The sequence below is a fragment of the Gouania willdenowi genome, chromosome 6, assembly GCF_900634775.1.
Source record: "Gouania willdenowi chromosome 6, fGouWil2.1, whole genome shotgun sequence".
Classification (NCBI taxonomy): Eukaryota; Metazoa; Chordata; class Actinopteri; order Blenniiformes; family Gobiesocidae; genus Gouania; species Gouania willdenowi.
The window spans coordinates 16,948,045-16,963,607 of record NC_041049.1 but is presented as its reverse complement, the minus strand read 5'-3'; the positions used below and the strand labels follow the sequence as shown (position 1 = coordinate 16,963,607).

The following is a 15,563-nucleotide window of genomic DNA, read 5'->3' as shown; positions in this document are numbered from 1 at the left end:
GGCTTAGGGAGGGGGCGTGGTCTCACTGCCTGGGGGCAGAGAAACACTCACTAGGCCACCACCCCACGCCCAGAGCCAAAGCTGGGTTTGTTGGTTCCACCCCCTCGGGATGGGGGACCTCTGACTCCGCCCCCTCTGGGCGCTCCATGGTGAGGACGAGCCTTTCTGCGCTTGACTTCACGCGTCTTTTTCTCCTGGACATTCAGACGCACGTTGCCAAACAACTTAATAGGTCTGCTGCTGAGGATCTTCTGGACCGGCTCAGAATCGTTAAACACCAAAGTTTGGATGTTTTCTTCCGCTGATGATCTTCATCTCTAGGACTGAGCCAAAGTGTTCAAAGAACTCCATCAGTTCGGTCTTTTCCACGTCGTGAGGAATGTTTCCTACGAACAGCTGATGAGCGTCAGGATAACGAAGAACCATCCTTCGACCCTCAGACTCACTGCTCTCCCCCTCACACACTGGTCGGGGGCTGCGGTGCACCACCGTTGGATTGTTGAGCCTTTGTTCTTGTGCTCTCTGCTCTCTCTGAGGTCTCTGTGTGGAGCTCTGAGACTCACACTTTACCTCCACCCTGAGCTGTGTTGTGGGCGGGACTTTAATCTTGTGGGGGGTGATTCTTAACGCTGGGACGGCTCCACAGGGTGGGAGGTACTTACTGGTAACGTACGCCCAGGAGAACGACCTGTTATTCTCGGGGGGCGGGCTCCGGGAGGTCTGAGGAGCTTTTTTCTGTTGTGTCCTCAGTGGGAAAGGAAAGGCGTTCCTCCAGCTCTTCCTCAGACTCTTCAGGAGGTTCAGAGTCCGAGTCCTCGAACACCTCATCCTGGTATGTGAACACATCCTTGTGGACATGAAATTTGTTTGCGGCGGTTCCTTCCGGAGCCAGGACGAAGGTCTGCACAAACCTCCTCATGGGCTGCATGTTGTTAGACAGCTCCCCCTTCACCTGCACCACCACGCCCTCGCTCAGCGTAGAGTGGGAGTCCACGTGCCAAATCTGACTGTGACAGTCCTTGAAGCTCAGCTCCGTCACACACTTCTGGATCTCCAAATTTCCATAATCAACCTCTGCTGGTTTGCCGTTGGAGTCCAAACTTCCGTGACCGTATGACACGTCCTTCCCATAGAACTTGTGCAGGTTCTCTGGCTCCTCGTTCAGTAAGGTGTAATACTGTCGGACGAACACTTGCCCGACCACCTGGGCACTTGGCTTCTCCATTGACTATCTGTCAACATCAGTTCTTTTCATTTTAACTCAGATTAATAATTAATATTGTTAATTGTCTAGACCTATTAATTTTATTAAGTGACCTTGAACTGAACAATTATTATTATTATTACACTGCTATCATGTTACATTATCAATCCATCACTATACAAGCAGCTCCAGGTCAATGGGCTCCTTTATGTGCTTTAGTACTGCAGATTTAATGCTGCAAAACCATCACATTAAAGGGCTTCTTAAATATTAATTATAATTCCATTGGTGTTCACAGGTGTATGATTGATACATGCTGTCTTGGTGCATTGGTTAATATTTATCATGCAGTACTGAGGGGGCGTGCAATAGTGCATGATGGATCTACTTTTCTACGGCCTTCCTTTGTAAATGAGAACCTGTCATTATCACAGCCCCCAATGACCCTACTTACCTATGCTACACATACACTGGGATTCAATGCAATTGATTTTTTTTACAGGTCATGATTTAAAACATGCAAATGATTTAGACCAACATCAATATATAAAGAGAAAAAGTAGATATAGTGTAAATAACCTTTTTCTTTAACAACAGGGCCGGGCGATATGGACCAAAACTCGTATCTTGATATTTTTTCCTCAAAAGGACATTATACGATATATATTTCAATATTTTAAATTCAGTCTTACGAGAAAGACAATTCTGGATTAAATTTGTTGATGAAAAATTCAATACAGGCACATTTATTAACAAACAGCTGCATAATATGTGCCATTTTGGGCTCTTTTTTTTTTTTTTCCTCTAAGGGACAGCATGTGTGAGTGAGTTCTGTAGTGTGGCTTGTTTAGGGGAAGGTCTGGGTTAGGACACACTCAGTGATCAACAACAACGACTCCTAAGATGAGTATTTTAATACAAAATAACTTATATAAATATATATGTATCACAGCAATATGGATACATTGTAAAGAAGAACGCTGTTTAAATGTACTCTATGAATAATATTAAATACTTGTATAATGTGATTTCTGCTGTGTGATTGAATAAATAAAAAGAAGATATAACATGCTCTGTTAAAAACATTACTGCAGCACTTCTCTTTCTCTCAATGTGCACACACTTCAGCAGCAGCAACAACACAGTGTCACTTACAGTAGCTCACACGGAGGCTGCTGCGCACACATGAACAACACATGCATCACAGAGTTCTAGTGTAGCAATTACAGATCAAACATAATGTAAATCAAGCAGCAGTAATTAGCTTTCAAGCAGAAAAGTCACCGATTCCATCTTCTACTCCCCCAGACCATACACTGTAAAAAAGATGGCGCTACAGCCCCGGGAAATGGGCGGGGCCTGTGAGCAACAGCTGTCAGACAGTCCATTACACACGATCCTGGCTCTGATTGGTTCTTTTTGCTTGGTCGCGGTGCATTCTGGCAATCTGCCAAAGGCTGCAGGAGCAGCAGAGGGGACTCAATGAGCCTGTTATTTTTTTACACAAACTACTAGATGTTTGATGTAAAGCTGTCAATTACACTTCTGTCTCATATCTCTTCAGCATAATTCATTTCACATTCTTTGTCAACATATTGATGATTTCTGACCCTCTGGCTTGAACTGAAATGCACATTTTCTTTTGTCACTGTTCTCAATTTGGGTTTTTTCGAATAGCTCTATTTTTTGCAAGTTATAATTACTTTTTCTCCTAATGGTTTGAGATTGCAAATTTGTGGGTAAGATTTTTAAATAAGCTTTGTAACTGGTTTTTAAAACATTATATTCTACCAAATGATGAAATTGTAATTGTAAGATATAATTATGGCCCTTGTGGTGGAATGCACACACTCTGAGTCTGCTACAGTTTTATGATTAAATAATGCATAAAACTGATTATTTTCAGCTATATATATCAGCTCTTTTTTCTTTAAACTGTTTCTTTGTCATTTTGGAGTAAATATTAATATTTTATTTAAAAAAACAAAAAGAAGATGTTGTTTTCCCTATTAGCTTTAAAAAGAGAAGGCATAGAAATATTCAGAATGTTGAACGTATATTAGCGATTTGAGGTAGAATTGCAACAATCTGCTGCTGTTTTTAGTGTTATCGAGGGGTCTTGGATTTTATTTAGAAAATATTTGGTTATATTCTGAACATTTTAACTGCTGTGGCTTCAGTTTTTAAACAGATGAGACGGGTTCACCAATGTTTCCTTCAGCATTTGCAAATATAGTCCATTTTTCTCATTAAAACTGAGTATAAAATGAGGGACTCAGTGGTAGTTAGTCCAGATACACACTAGAGTCAGTGAGACCCATCTGTCAGGGCTTTACCCATTCAGCGGCTGCTCTGGGAGCACGGACTGAAAGGGATAAAACTGGAGCATATTCATCTCGTAGCCATTGAGCTGTGGAGCAGAGGGGGTTGGTGATGGCGTGGTGGCTGAATGTCACTGATGATAAAAGCGTTTAACGTCAGTGTGCTCTTGCTCCAACTGGGATAAAGGGTCTCATCTGGCTGCTGTGTGTCATTAACCTCAAATCATTCAAGTGTGTGGATTGTTGGTCAAAGTCACAGGAATGAGCACTGGTAGGCTGTGTTCAAACTGGCATACTCCATACTATGCACTACAAACTCAATGAGTATATACTCTAGTGTCTATACCATAAGTATGTTTGGGAGGATTAAGATGATGACTGTTCTCACTGAAGTATATTTCCAAGTTTCCCAAGATGCATTTGGAACCTACAACGACAAAAACCTGATGTACACTGAGGCTAAATATCTTCGTTGATTCTCCACCTTTGAAAATTCTGAAAACATTTTAAGTGAGAAAGTGACCGACTAGAATATCAACATGTGCTCATTTCATCCATAAAACTTGCGGAAATGCATTTCATGCAGACATTTCTGAGATTTTCAGAGACCCGCCATTGTGCTAATGACAAAAATTCCGTTTAGAGGCAGAACGCAGACTTTCTGACCTAAAGAGTTGACCCATATGAGTTATTTTAAATGATTCCTCAGGACAATATACAGTACAGAGCTTGACAGTATCAATGCTCCGAGCGGGGCTTCCCTCTTGAAATACTGACTATGTAAGGTTGGAGGAGACAGACCGTTTTTCACCAGGTCATGTGACCTGGAGAGCATTTCACTTTACGGCAGTCACGTGACCACAGGCTCTGCTATATATATAGTTCCCATGTGATGTCACTACATACGGGCATTTTTCGACCTGGCGCCATTGCTGTGGGCAGCTGAAACAAATTTACTGTTGTCTGTTTACAGCCAAAAGAGCACAATATGGTGGTTTCGTGTTGGATTAATGGTGCACTAATCGCCGTGATAGTTTAGTTAAACGTGGGTTTTTTTGGTCAGGGAAGTCGGCAAGTCAGAGCCGTAACTTTGGAATAAGGATTAGCTCTCAGGGCTGGGGTGCGAAGTGGGGCTGGGCTCGCGCCGCAGCTACGGTCTATGGGCTGGAGGAGCAGCCGCCACTTCTCCCCGCCACCGGAGACCCGGTGCTCGGCCCTCCTCGCCGTGTCGGTGGCCCTTCCCCCCTACTCTCTGGCCTCGCCACAGTCGTCAGCCCCCTTCGCCGAGGGTCAGCGCGGCGGCCGGAATCGGGCCGGAATCCGACCCTCGGGGCGCGAGCCCAGGCCCGCTTCGCACCCAAGCCCTGAGAGCCAATCCTTATCCTAAAGTTACAGCTCAACTACTGTCTACATACACAATCAAAAGACAAGGAAGGCTGGCCCGACTGATTGTTGATTTTTGCGACAGTGCTGCGGTACTTGTGGCCACTAGGGGCGCTTGCCTTAAAGTTACTGGTCTAGCGCCCCTAGTGGCCAAAAGTTACACAGTGTGCCTTTAACTGTAAAACAAGAGCCCTATTTACAAAATAGTTCCCGCAAGATTTATTTTGTATTCTTTTTTAATAGTATGTTAAGTTAAGGCTTCGTTCATTCAGACAAGGTTTTTCAAATTTTTTTTTTAAGCTCATGACATGTTTCAAGAGTCAACTGCCAGTCTTCGAAACATGTTGGGAGATAAAAATTTCCTGGAAAATCTTGTCCGAATAAACAAAACTTTAACTTAAAATAGTATTTGTCACATACTCAGTCGTTTCATGCGATCTAATGTGAACGCACTACATACCATACTCATTTTGACGTCAGTCTTAGTAGTACGTTAGTATGCTATTTCAAACACAGCCAATATCCAAACAGTCAGTGCATGTAGGATTTTCACCTCTAATTTCTTTGCTTTTTTGACAAGTTTCTATTCATTATAGGCAAATGTGGAGTAATTTGAGAAAAATATTAGTATTTTGAAAAAAAATGACAGTTCTTTCAACAATTTGAGGATAAAAATGACTGCAGTGACGTGATGAGAGCAATTTCGGAGTTTCATTGTGTATACTGAGTTATCTACAACTAAATGAGTAACTTGGTAATTTACACAATGACTCCTGTTATCCATCATTTCTACTTTCTCCCACTGGCCAGATTGGATGCTCTATTAGGAGCCGAATTCGGCCCCCAGGCCTTGACTTTGACACATGACGTATACAGCAAAGGTGTCCAAATCCAGTCCATATTCTGCATGTTTTAGCTTCTGCTCCTCCGCACCTGATTGTAAAGAGTTGCTCATTATCCTTATCAGGCAATCTGTAGAGCTCTACAATGACACCATTTTTAGATTGTGCAGCAGTCATTCCCCCCCCCACCCTCAGGAGTTTTTCACTGGGTTAAACACCGCTACGTTCCCACAGCTTGAATCCCACCAGTGCAGTCGGAAAGTTTGTCCTCCTTTTCATTTGCATAAAATGAATCTTTAATTGTGTCTGTAGGAAAGTTTCATCTTATATTCTAATCATTATCTACAAGCTAAAGGGGAAAATCCTGTGCGATGTTGCTTACTTGATTAAGCACACATATATTAAAATTTGCAGCCTAATGCATGGCTAAAATCATGCAGAAGTGATTTGTGAAGCGTTTTAGCCTTTACTTTGCATTAATCTCTGCATGTTAAGTGTTCGCACATAAAAGCCTTATTTCAAATAATTCTGCACTGGGTTCTTTGAACGGTTTTTTGTTCAGCGTTTTCCTGCTTTTGTCCAAGCAACTGTTGTGTTTTTGTGCATTCGGTAATTCAAATAAATAACATAGTGCAGAATGATTGATTTTGATCAAGAAATAATCCAGTAAGGGTTTTTAGTGGTATACTGTGGAAAAAACAAAAAAGCAATAAAATCTATTTACTGACGATCTCTAACATTTTTCATTGAAAATGTTGCTGTATTTGATCTGAATGTTGTTTTCATCTATTACTGATTTCAATGTGACCCCAAAAATCCCCCAATATGACAATTCAGGAGTTTTCACAGATTAAATTTTGTGCCAAAACCATGGCGGATCAAAGGGAACATCATAAACAATAAGTTCTCATAAGATTGTGACAAGAAACAGAAACACAGTTTTGGAAGTACAATGTGATAGTAAATGTGTTTTGTTTACATTGTGGAGATTGGCCATTGTTGGTTACATGCAACTTTTACCAATCGATCAAAAATGTCATTTTTACATTTATCCAATAGAAATTTTGTTTTTGTTTTTCTTTTTTTTCTCAAATTAAAAAAAAAAGCTACTCTGGTTGATTGGATAGTGCTCCTTTGAACTATCCTCGCTTTCTTGCCAAAACTGTCACAAAACTTTTCCGTTTCCGATCTATCTATGCATTCTTTGATGGGATTGCCAATCCCACAATTCAATGCGCGAAACCTTTCTGAAGTTAGTCACATGACCATTTGTCAAAAAGCTAGAGGTCGACCAATATGGGATTTTCAAAGACCGATGCAGATACCGATTTAAAAAAAAAAAAAAAAAAAAAAAAGAATTCAGTCGATGGCCGATATCTAAAGCTGATTCTGTAAGCCAATATTTGAGGCCGATATACTTTTTTTTTTTTTTAAAGCACATTGATTATGAAAGACAATTGAAACACTCATATGATATAAATGTATATATTAGAAATTAATTTAAATACACCAATAGAACTCTTAACATTTATTGAACTTTAAATATACTCATACACAACCAAGTAAAACAAAAATCTTTATCCTATTAAGGATATAATAGGATAAGGATATTTGATCAGGCACTATTATTTTATATCCTTATCCTTTTATATCGGCTTTTTATTTGTAAGAATATTGGCTTCTACCTCTCCATACACATTATTATTATTATTACTTTTTTTGTTGTATATGCATACATCCGCATATAACTTTTTTTATGTTATTTATTTTTTCCTTTAATGTGTCCTCTAAAGTGCTAAATAAAATAGAAATTGGCCGATATTGAAAAAAGTCCATATATGGTCGCCTGATACATCTGTCGACCTCTACAAAAAAACCCAAAGTTTGTGATGGAGTAATAATAATTTTGGTTCCATTTCAATTTTGTGAGTGAATTCTCCCGTTTTCTGAAAGAAATACAGTTTGAGTTTTTGATCTATGGTTGAAAATCGCTGCATTAGTTTAACTCTGTGGTTTGTAAGAAAATGAGAACAATGTGATATACTGTAGGTACTGCACGTTTCCTGCTGACACAGATTTTGGATCTTTTTTGATGATCCTATCATAAATTCTACCATGCGTAGATGACCTTCTCTGTCATGGAAAAAAAAATGCTTAGCCAGCACGTGCCCTGCTGCCCTACCATGCTGCTAATCGTTAGATTTGTGATTTGGAGTTAACGTTTTTGGTGCAGACTCAACCCTCACTGTTGTCAGTTTTATCTCAGTGCTGAAAAAGCTCCTGTGATTGTCAGTGGCTGCTTTGTGCAGAAATGTAAATGAGCACTCGACATAGCCTGTGTTTCTAGTAATGAAGAGAACAGTTACTGGAGAGTGTATATGTGTGTGTGGGGGTGGGTGAATCTTGTGTATGCATGTGAGTGCTAGCGGAGGAGTGCAGTGCAGTAGTAAGTTGTAAAACATGAATAGGCTGCAGTATGGCATGTTGTTGGTGTGAAACATCAATGATCTTTACTTAGACCCTCTTTAATGTATTCTTCATGCTGGGTTTGAAATGATGGAAGCCTGTGATCAATCAATGCAGGTCCATACTATCTTTTAGTGATGGGGTGTTAACTTGTCTGTTCCGCAGAGCTCCATGGAGTCTCCAAACCTGGAATTTGAATATGGAGACACAGACATGCTCACTGCTGAGCTCTCAGGTGAGATGGTTTGATTGCTGCATGTGCTGAAACTATGTCACGAGATGACTGACAATAGTCCATCAGTCCCTCTGTGTCCAAACATGCCTTTAAAGAGTCACTAAACTTTACTTTTTTTTTTTTACAACAAAATACTCCAAATTGAAATACTTGAACTAAAATGTGAGGCGTTCGACAACAACCAATCCAGAACGCTACTTCATATCCAAATACATTTGGTTTCATCAGAAAAAAAGTGTTTTTTGGGGTTTAGTTTTTCGTTAAATAGTGAGGAAATGTAATTAGGAGATAAGGAACATCTGAGTGAGAACAGAAGGAAAGAAACTCACTAAGATACCGTATTATTAGCTGTTTTTAAGATAGGTACCTATAAATATTAAATGTATTTAATCGTATACATTTATCAAGAGCTTCACTGATTCGATAAGATTAACCACCAAACAATGTCAAATATGAGTTGAAAAGACATAGCAGAGATAGCTGGAGTGCTATCCTCAGTTTTGGCTACCACTGCTACGATGCATTATTTTTCAACATACTAAAAAGGCAAGTCACTGATTCCCTTCTTCACACTTTTTGTAATGATTCTATTCTTTCCTACATGTACAGTATGTAAAAAGTATCTGTTGCTTTTTTCCTTTTGTTGCAGCTAAAATAAAAGAAACAACCAAAAACGCTAAGTCAGGTTTTCCCAGTTGTACCAGTAAGACATCGGCTCCTATTAAACACACAATTTGCAAGTATAATGAGCAAGTTCCTAGCATAGTGATGATTTCTACTCATCCTGGTGTATTAATGTAAAACATTGGACAAGTACAAGAGTTGCAGTTTCAAATATCTTTCATATATTCAGTAAAACAAACAAATAAAAACAAAGCCAGAGTTGTAAAGCAGAACTAAGTCACTTTTTCACCTTAATTAATCCTTCTCATAGTCCCTGTGAGGGTAATACAAGTGTTTATGGGATGATTGGGGGTCTTTCCTCTCTTCCTGCTGTCTCTGGCTAGAAAACCGCACTTGCAACTTTCCTGCCTCCGACCCGGTGGCAAGACGTACTGCTTCACGGCAGCCCATTATAAACTAATGCTAGATTATGACCAGCCATGTGGCTGCACACGGTTGTCTATGAATTCACTTTTCTCAAACTTATATCATGGCTGAGCCAGCAAAAAAAAAAAAAAAGCAGAGAAGACCTTTGTCTGAGGAACGGAGCAACTCCATGCAGTAACAGCTCAGCAGCAACACACAGCTATCATCGCGGCAACAGGCACGCACACACACAAATATCCATCCATCCATCCATCCATCCATCCATCCATCTATCCATCGATCTTCAGAGCCGCTTTGTCAGCACACAAACAAACACATCACACACATTTCCACACTCCCTTCCGTATTACTCCCACATCATTCATTTATTTGACTTATTTCTCTTCCTCATATTGTTCACATGGTCACATGGGACTATATGTGTGAAAGCACCCTTAGTGTCACTGTTGTATTAGGATTTTTCAGTGATCGGTTGCTACCGTCTTGGGAGAGCAAAGGTGTGCATGTGGCTATGGGGTGGGGCAGGGGGCGGGGGTTGCGGAGTGTTTACAACAGTGACGTAACCAAAAGGGACTTTTAGGGGGAGCGCTAAGTGCAAGTTATTTAGTTCTGCTTTAATACTTTTTAGCTTTTTAGTCAGAAACATTGTTGCATGTTTAACTTCAAGTCAACATAACATTGTTCCAGCCTTTATTTAACAGGTTGTTACAAGCCTAATAACTGCCCTACTTTTAAATGCATGTGGTTCTCTCTTTCTGACCGACTGTGACTGTTTGTTCACGCTGATTGCTAAAGGTGATACACATGACGGCACTGAATCATTGTGTATGAAACCGATTAGTTTCTGTGTGTGGGAACATTTCTGTTTGCATTACTGTTTGCATTGCATGCTAACATATGACTGGGACAACTGTAACACACCTTTATTATTTCTCTAGTGACTATTGCCTAAATAAACATTATTTAAATGTTTTTTTTTTTAATTACCTTTTTCAACTGAATAATTTAAGGTTGCTACATATCTAATGTGATAGAGTCTGAGTTAAAGACAATTGGTAATACATGTGTTTTTCTGCCAGGATTTTAGTAAGAATAATAAAAATTATCTATGTACATGTTCACACACAATGACTTACTTTTAGTATCAACTAAACTGTAACTAAATTAAACTGCAGATAAAAAGTAGATAAAAAAGTTTCAAAAAACACAGACTTTCCAGAAAAATACAGAAAAAGGACAACAAAAACACACAATCACTCCAAAAAATGGCTACAGGATTGACATGAGGATTTTAATTATTAGATTAAGCCGATAAACCACTTCATCACCTGGGGTCAGTTGTTGTAATCTGATCGGATTTTGGTTATCGGATTGGATCACACCTTGAAAATGGGTTGTTTAAAGGGGAAAGAAGGATTAGATCACCTAATCCAATCCTAGTTTTAATCTGGATCAAACCTTCAGTTTGTGTTGTTCAAAACATTTAAGTAGGATTTGGATAACTCTGATCCAAAACAACAGGATTATCCTGATCCCAACAGGGGGTTGGATTTCAAGGTAGAATTCAGGAAGAAAAATGGTCAAATAATACATTTGTTTCAATTAGTGTATATAATTTTATTTCTATTTTGTACTTGACTTGTTTAACCATTGCAGTAATAAAGTAAATAAGGTAGACATAGCCAAATAAGCGTTTCAGTATAGTTAAGTCAAAATATAATAAAAATGATCTTGTGAAGACAATGAAATCATGAAACAATTCCCCCCAAACAGATTCAATAACAAATTAAAATATATTAAGTGTTTCTGTCATCACTGTATATTCATTTCAAAGAAACAATCATCAGAGAGGAAACTGTCAAAAATAACGTCTAACAATTGCATCGATCATTCTGACAGAATGCCGCAGGTTGGTCTGGTTCTTCAACAGGCTCAGGTGCATCATAAACGCCATCACGGAGATTGACAGGTCGCCTGGTAGTGATGTAGTGCAGGACATTACACATAAGTATAATGTTACATGCTCCCTGTGCTTCTACTCGTACTGAAAGAGCAGAAGCACAGATACTCCTGGCAGAGGAACAAATCAAGCTGACCAAACCACAAGAAAATCAAAGTGAAACTTCAGATCCACTTCCTAAAAGCACTACTGAAAAATACTGGTCTGTCCTCCGCAGATGAAGAAGAACCCTTATTATATTATTTATTTTGTAACTATTGGACATTTAGCCTTTTTAATTGAGATGTTTTCAAAATATCCACAATGTATTTGTTAATGTTTTGTATTTGTTGTGGTTCAGATGAGGGGTCATAAAATGAATTATAAATGGAAGTAGATGTTTTCTTTTCTATTTTGAGACCAAACACTAAAATAACACTTACAGTGACCCCATGTTGGCTCTTCTACCTGTTGTTCTTTACATAGCTGTAGGTAGCCCACATTGTGATATGTTGAGCCCATTAGAGCACTGGTAATCCGGATATTTGGATCAGGTTGATCCAATCCAATGTTGCTTTGAAAAACTGACATAAAAAGTAAAACAGATGACCTGATCCTGGGTGGCAAAAAATGAGATTTCCAAAACCAGATCATTTTTATCCAGATTAAATGTTTTGAACTACTGGCCCCTGAATGTAAACGTTAGGTTGTACTCTATGTAATTTCTATGACCTAATTGATTATTCCGTCTTGTCCTCAGAGCTCTACAGTTACACAGAGGAACCAGAGTTTTCCCTCAATCGTGATTACTTTGACGAGGACTTCAGGAGCCATGGTTAGTCTCTGTGTGATCACAAGTTCTTTGGAAATGGTTTTGTTCATATTGACTCAGTGTCTGATGTGGTGAGAGAAAACCGGAGCTGTACACAGTGTGTTTTAAATTTATACACACACACCCATTTAAGAGCACGTTCAGAAACCACAGCCAGTAGATAGACTGTATCATGTTCTTGTTTAACTGTTGTCGTCACGTCTTTGTATTCATTGTGAAAATATTTGCATTTAGCCTAAAAAGGTCTTGTTTAAGTATGGTGTTTGTTTACAAACCTGATCCAGCTGACTATCAGGTTCAGGAATTAGAGCTAGCGTAGTTAGCATTAGCTCAGGGTTGGGTTGATCAAGAAACGTACAGTACATCGGCAACAAAACTTTGGGTAACTTGAAGTTTTATCCATAAAGGCTGACATTACGCTGTCATTATTATGACACGACACCTGTCATTAGCATGAAAAAGGTGTTATTAAGGTTGTCATTAAGTGTTGTTTGTTACACTAACCCAAGGGTCTGCAACCTGCGGCTCTGGAGCCTAATGCGGCTTTTTGACTCTTTTGCAATGGCTCCTTATAGCTTTAAAAAAACTATTGAAATAAGGAGTTCTTTTTTTACAGAAGCTATTAATGATAAATAAAATCAAGACATAACAGGTTGTGCAATGACTCAGCATCTTCTTACTTCACCTCCTGCAACATCTACAGACCATTAACTTTTCTTGCACCTGCGGCTAACTTTAAGTTTTTAACCAACAAAAACACTATTCTGGAAGAAAATAGAGATTTTAATTGTGTGGGAACAGATTGATTTAACCGCCAATGTGCCTGTTAAATATGCATAATTTATGTGTGGCAAGAAATGAGCAATTAGCATGTGTTGACCTCATGATCATGTGTTATCAAATTCAAGTTACTTTCTGTAGCCTTTCAAATACATTAACTAAAAAAATTTTTTTTCTTGATGTCTATTTTATTTTATTTTAAACTGTTTTTAAGTTGCCGATTACATGATCAACATAAATCAAATAAAATTAAATCAAACGTTATTCTATATAATTTTAACTATATAGGATTTAATACACTGTTTTGTCTTCAGTGAGAAGGTATTTTTAGGCTCCAGGAGGACTTTAATCCAGGTGAAGTTAAATGGTTCCTTTGAGAGTAAAGGTTGGAGACCCCTGGCCTAACCTCTAACCCCTAATCCTACCTAACCCCACTAGATCCTCCACCTAACCTAAAAATGCCAACATAGCTCCAAAGGTGTCATAATTTAGCAAATGATACTAATTAGCAGCCATCATGACACCTTATTAATGCTAATAACAGCGTAATGTCAGCCTTATGTATACAACTTCAGTAACACTTTATTTTAGGGAACACCCATTATCCAGTAATTAGTTGCTTATTAGTGTCACGGCAAATTTGCGGTTGATCTCATTTGGAGACATGATTTATTGCTCTGGTTGAATGATGGAGTCCAGGCGAGGCATTGATGATTTTTTAAAAAAGGTTTATTATAAAACTAAATAAAAAAGAGTACAAAGATGGACAAAATTAGTGACCGCCCGGGCGGACGTCCGATGATCGAGTGGCACAGTTCTAACTCAAAACGTATATTCCCCCTCAGTCCCCCTCCCTCCTCCCCCCAGGAGATAAAGAGGACAGGGTGGAGGTGAAAGAAGAGGGTGAAAAGAGACAGTTTCTTCTTTAGGTCAAAACAACCAGTTCTCTGGTATCTCCTGATTGTCGTGAGTGTTGGAGGTGTGTGCGTGTATGGTGTTTGTGTGTATGAATGGATGTGTATTGGGTGTGTATGTGTGACTATGTGAGTGTGTGTAGGCATGTGAGTGTGTGATGCCTCCGTGTCTGAGGGATAAGATGTGTTTTGGGAAGCTGACCTCGAGAAGAGAGCAGAAAACATGAGACAGCAGAAATGAAAAGTCTCAACTTAAAGCCTTAAAAAGAATAAGGTCTATGAGTAAATATGTTAATAAACATAACTAACAATTTTGCCCTGACATTAGTAACATATTGACTCTTAAATAGTCATTAATGAGTACTTATTCATGCCTTATTCTGCATGGCCTTATCATACAACCAGTTAGGGCTGGACAAAAAATCGATTCAATCGATTAATTGAATTTGTAGATAAAAACATTTTTTATTTTGCAAATTCGAGTTTTTGAAGAAAAAAAAAAAAAAAAAAAAATATATATATATATATATATATATATATATTTTATTTTATTTTTTTATTGAATTTTTTACCCACTACAGTTTTTTTTGGACTTTTTCGCGTTCCGATGTGAGCCCGCCCCCTCGTTGTTTACATGTGTTTACCCTTTGAGTAGCTATATGTGTGCCACAGGCATGTTTCATGTTTTATTCACACTATGCTGAGATGCTAAGGGAAGAGTTTATTTGTTTAATTGTAATGTTATATGTTATAGAATATGTAGTTATATGATTTGGTTGCACTTTTGCTTAAACCTGGGTTAAAGCTTGAAACTGTTGAACGTCAGAGCCTCATTTACTTTTTATTTTGGGATTGTTTTATACATTTTAGCTCTTGAGGACAATCACAGCAATAAAGTTGCACTTTTGACAATATATCTGATGTCTGCAGTCATTTTTAAGTGCATTAAAAAAAAAAAAATCGAATCGAAACTCGAATTTTTCTTTAAAAAAAATCTTAGATTTTTCTTTAAAAAAAATCTTAGATTTTTCTTTAAAAAAAATCTTAGATTTTTTTTTTTTTAGGCAAAATTGCCCAAACCCTCCAACCAGTAAGCCATTAACCAAGAGTTTTCCCTCATTAACCTCAGAATGAATACTTATTAGTGGTAAGTAAGGAAGTTGTTTTTTTGAATTATGATCTCAATATGCTGTGGTTAACCCTAACCCTGTTTGGACTGCAAGACTAAGGCATTAATATGTACTTAATAATGACTATTTGAGAGCCAATATGTTACTAATGCTAATAAGCAACTAATGAATGGTTACTAGGTGTTCCCTAATATAAAGTGTTACCAACACTTTAAGTAAAACTTTGTTTTGCGATGCATGACATGTGGAAAGATGTGTAAAAGGATGTCCTTAAATTGTACGTGTCCAAGAATCCAAATGATCTTGTTCATAATTGATGTTTAATGACAATAAAAAGTGAGTGGATATTTCTCACAGACGATCAGTTCCTCCAATAGATTTGTTGATCGCGCCTTCAGTCAAGGGAATAATGAAACGCAAGATACAGTTAGCCACGTTTCCATACAGTAAATGGGGTTTCCAACCGG

General features: G+C 38.4%; 1 protein-coding gene across 4 annotated transcripts in view; it reads left to right on the top strand.

The window, feature by feature from the left end:
• The window catches only part of strip2 (striatin interacting protein 2), a 46,950-nt gene that overhangs the window by 1,080 nt on the left and 30,307 nt on the right, over positions 1-15,563 (top strand). For all 4 annotated transcript variants that reach the window (XM_028449229.1, XM_028449227.1, XM_028449226.1 and 1 more), the window contains exons 2-3: positions 8,382-8,451; positions 12,201-12,275. In XM_028449229.1, coding sequence (XP_028305030.1) covers positions 8,382-8,451; positions 12,201-12,275 — 145 coding nt within the window. The remainder of the gene's footprint in view (positions 1-8,381; positions 8,452-12,200; positions 12,276-15,563) is intronic.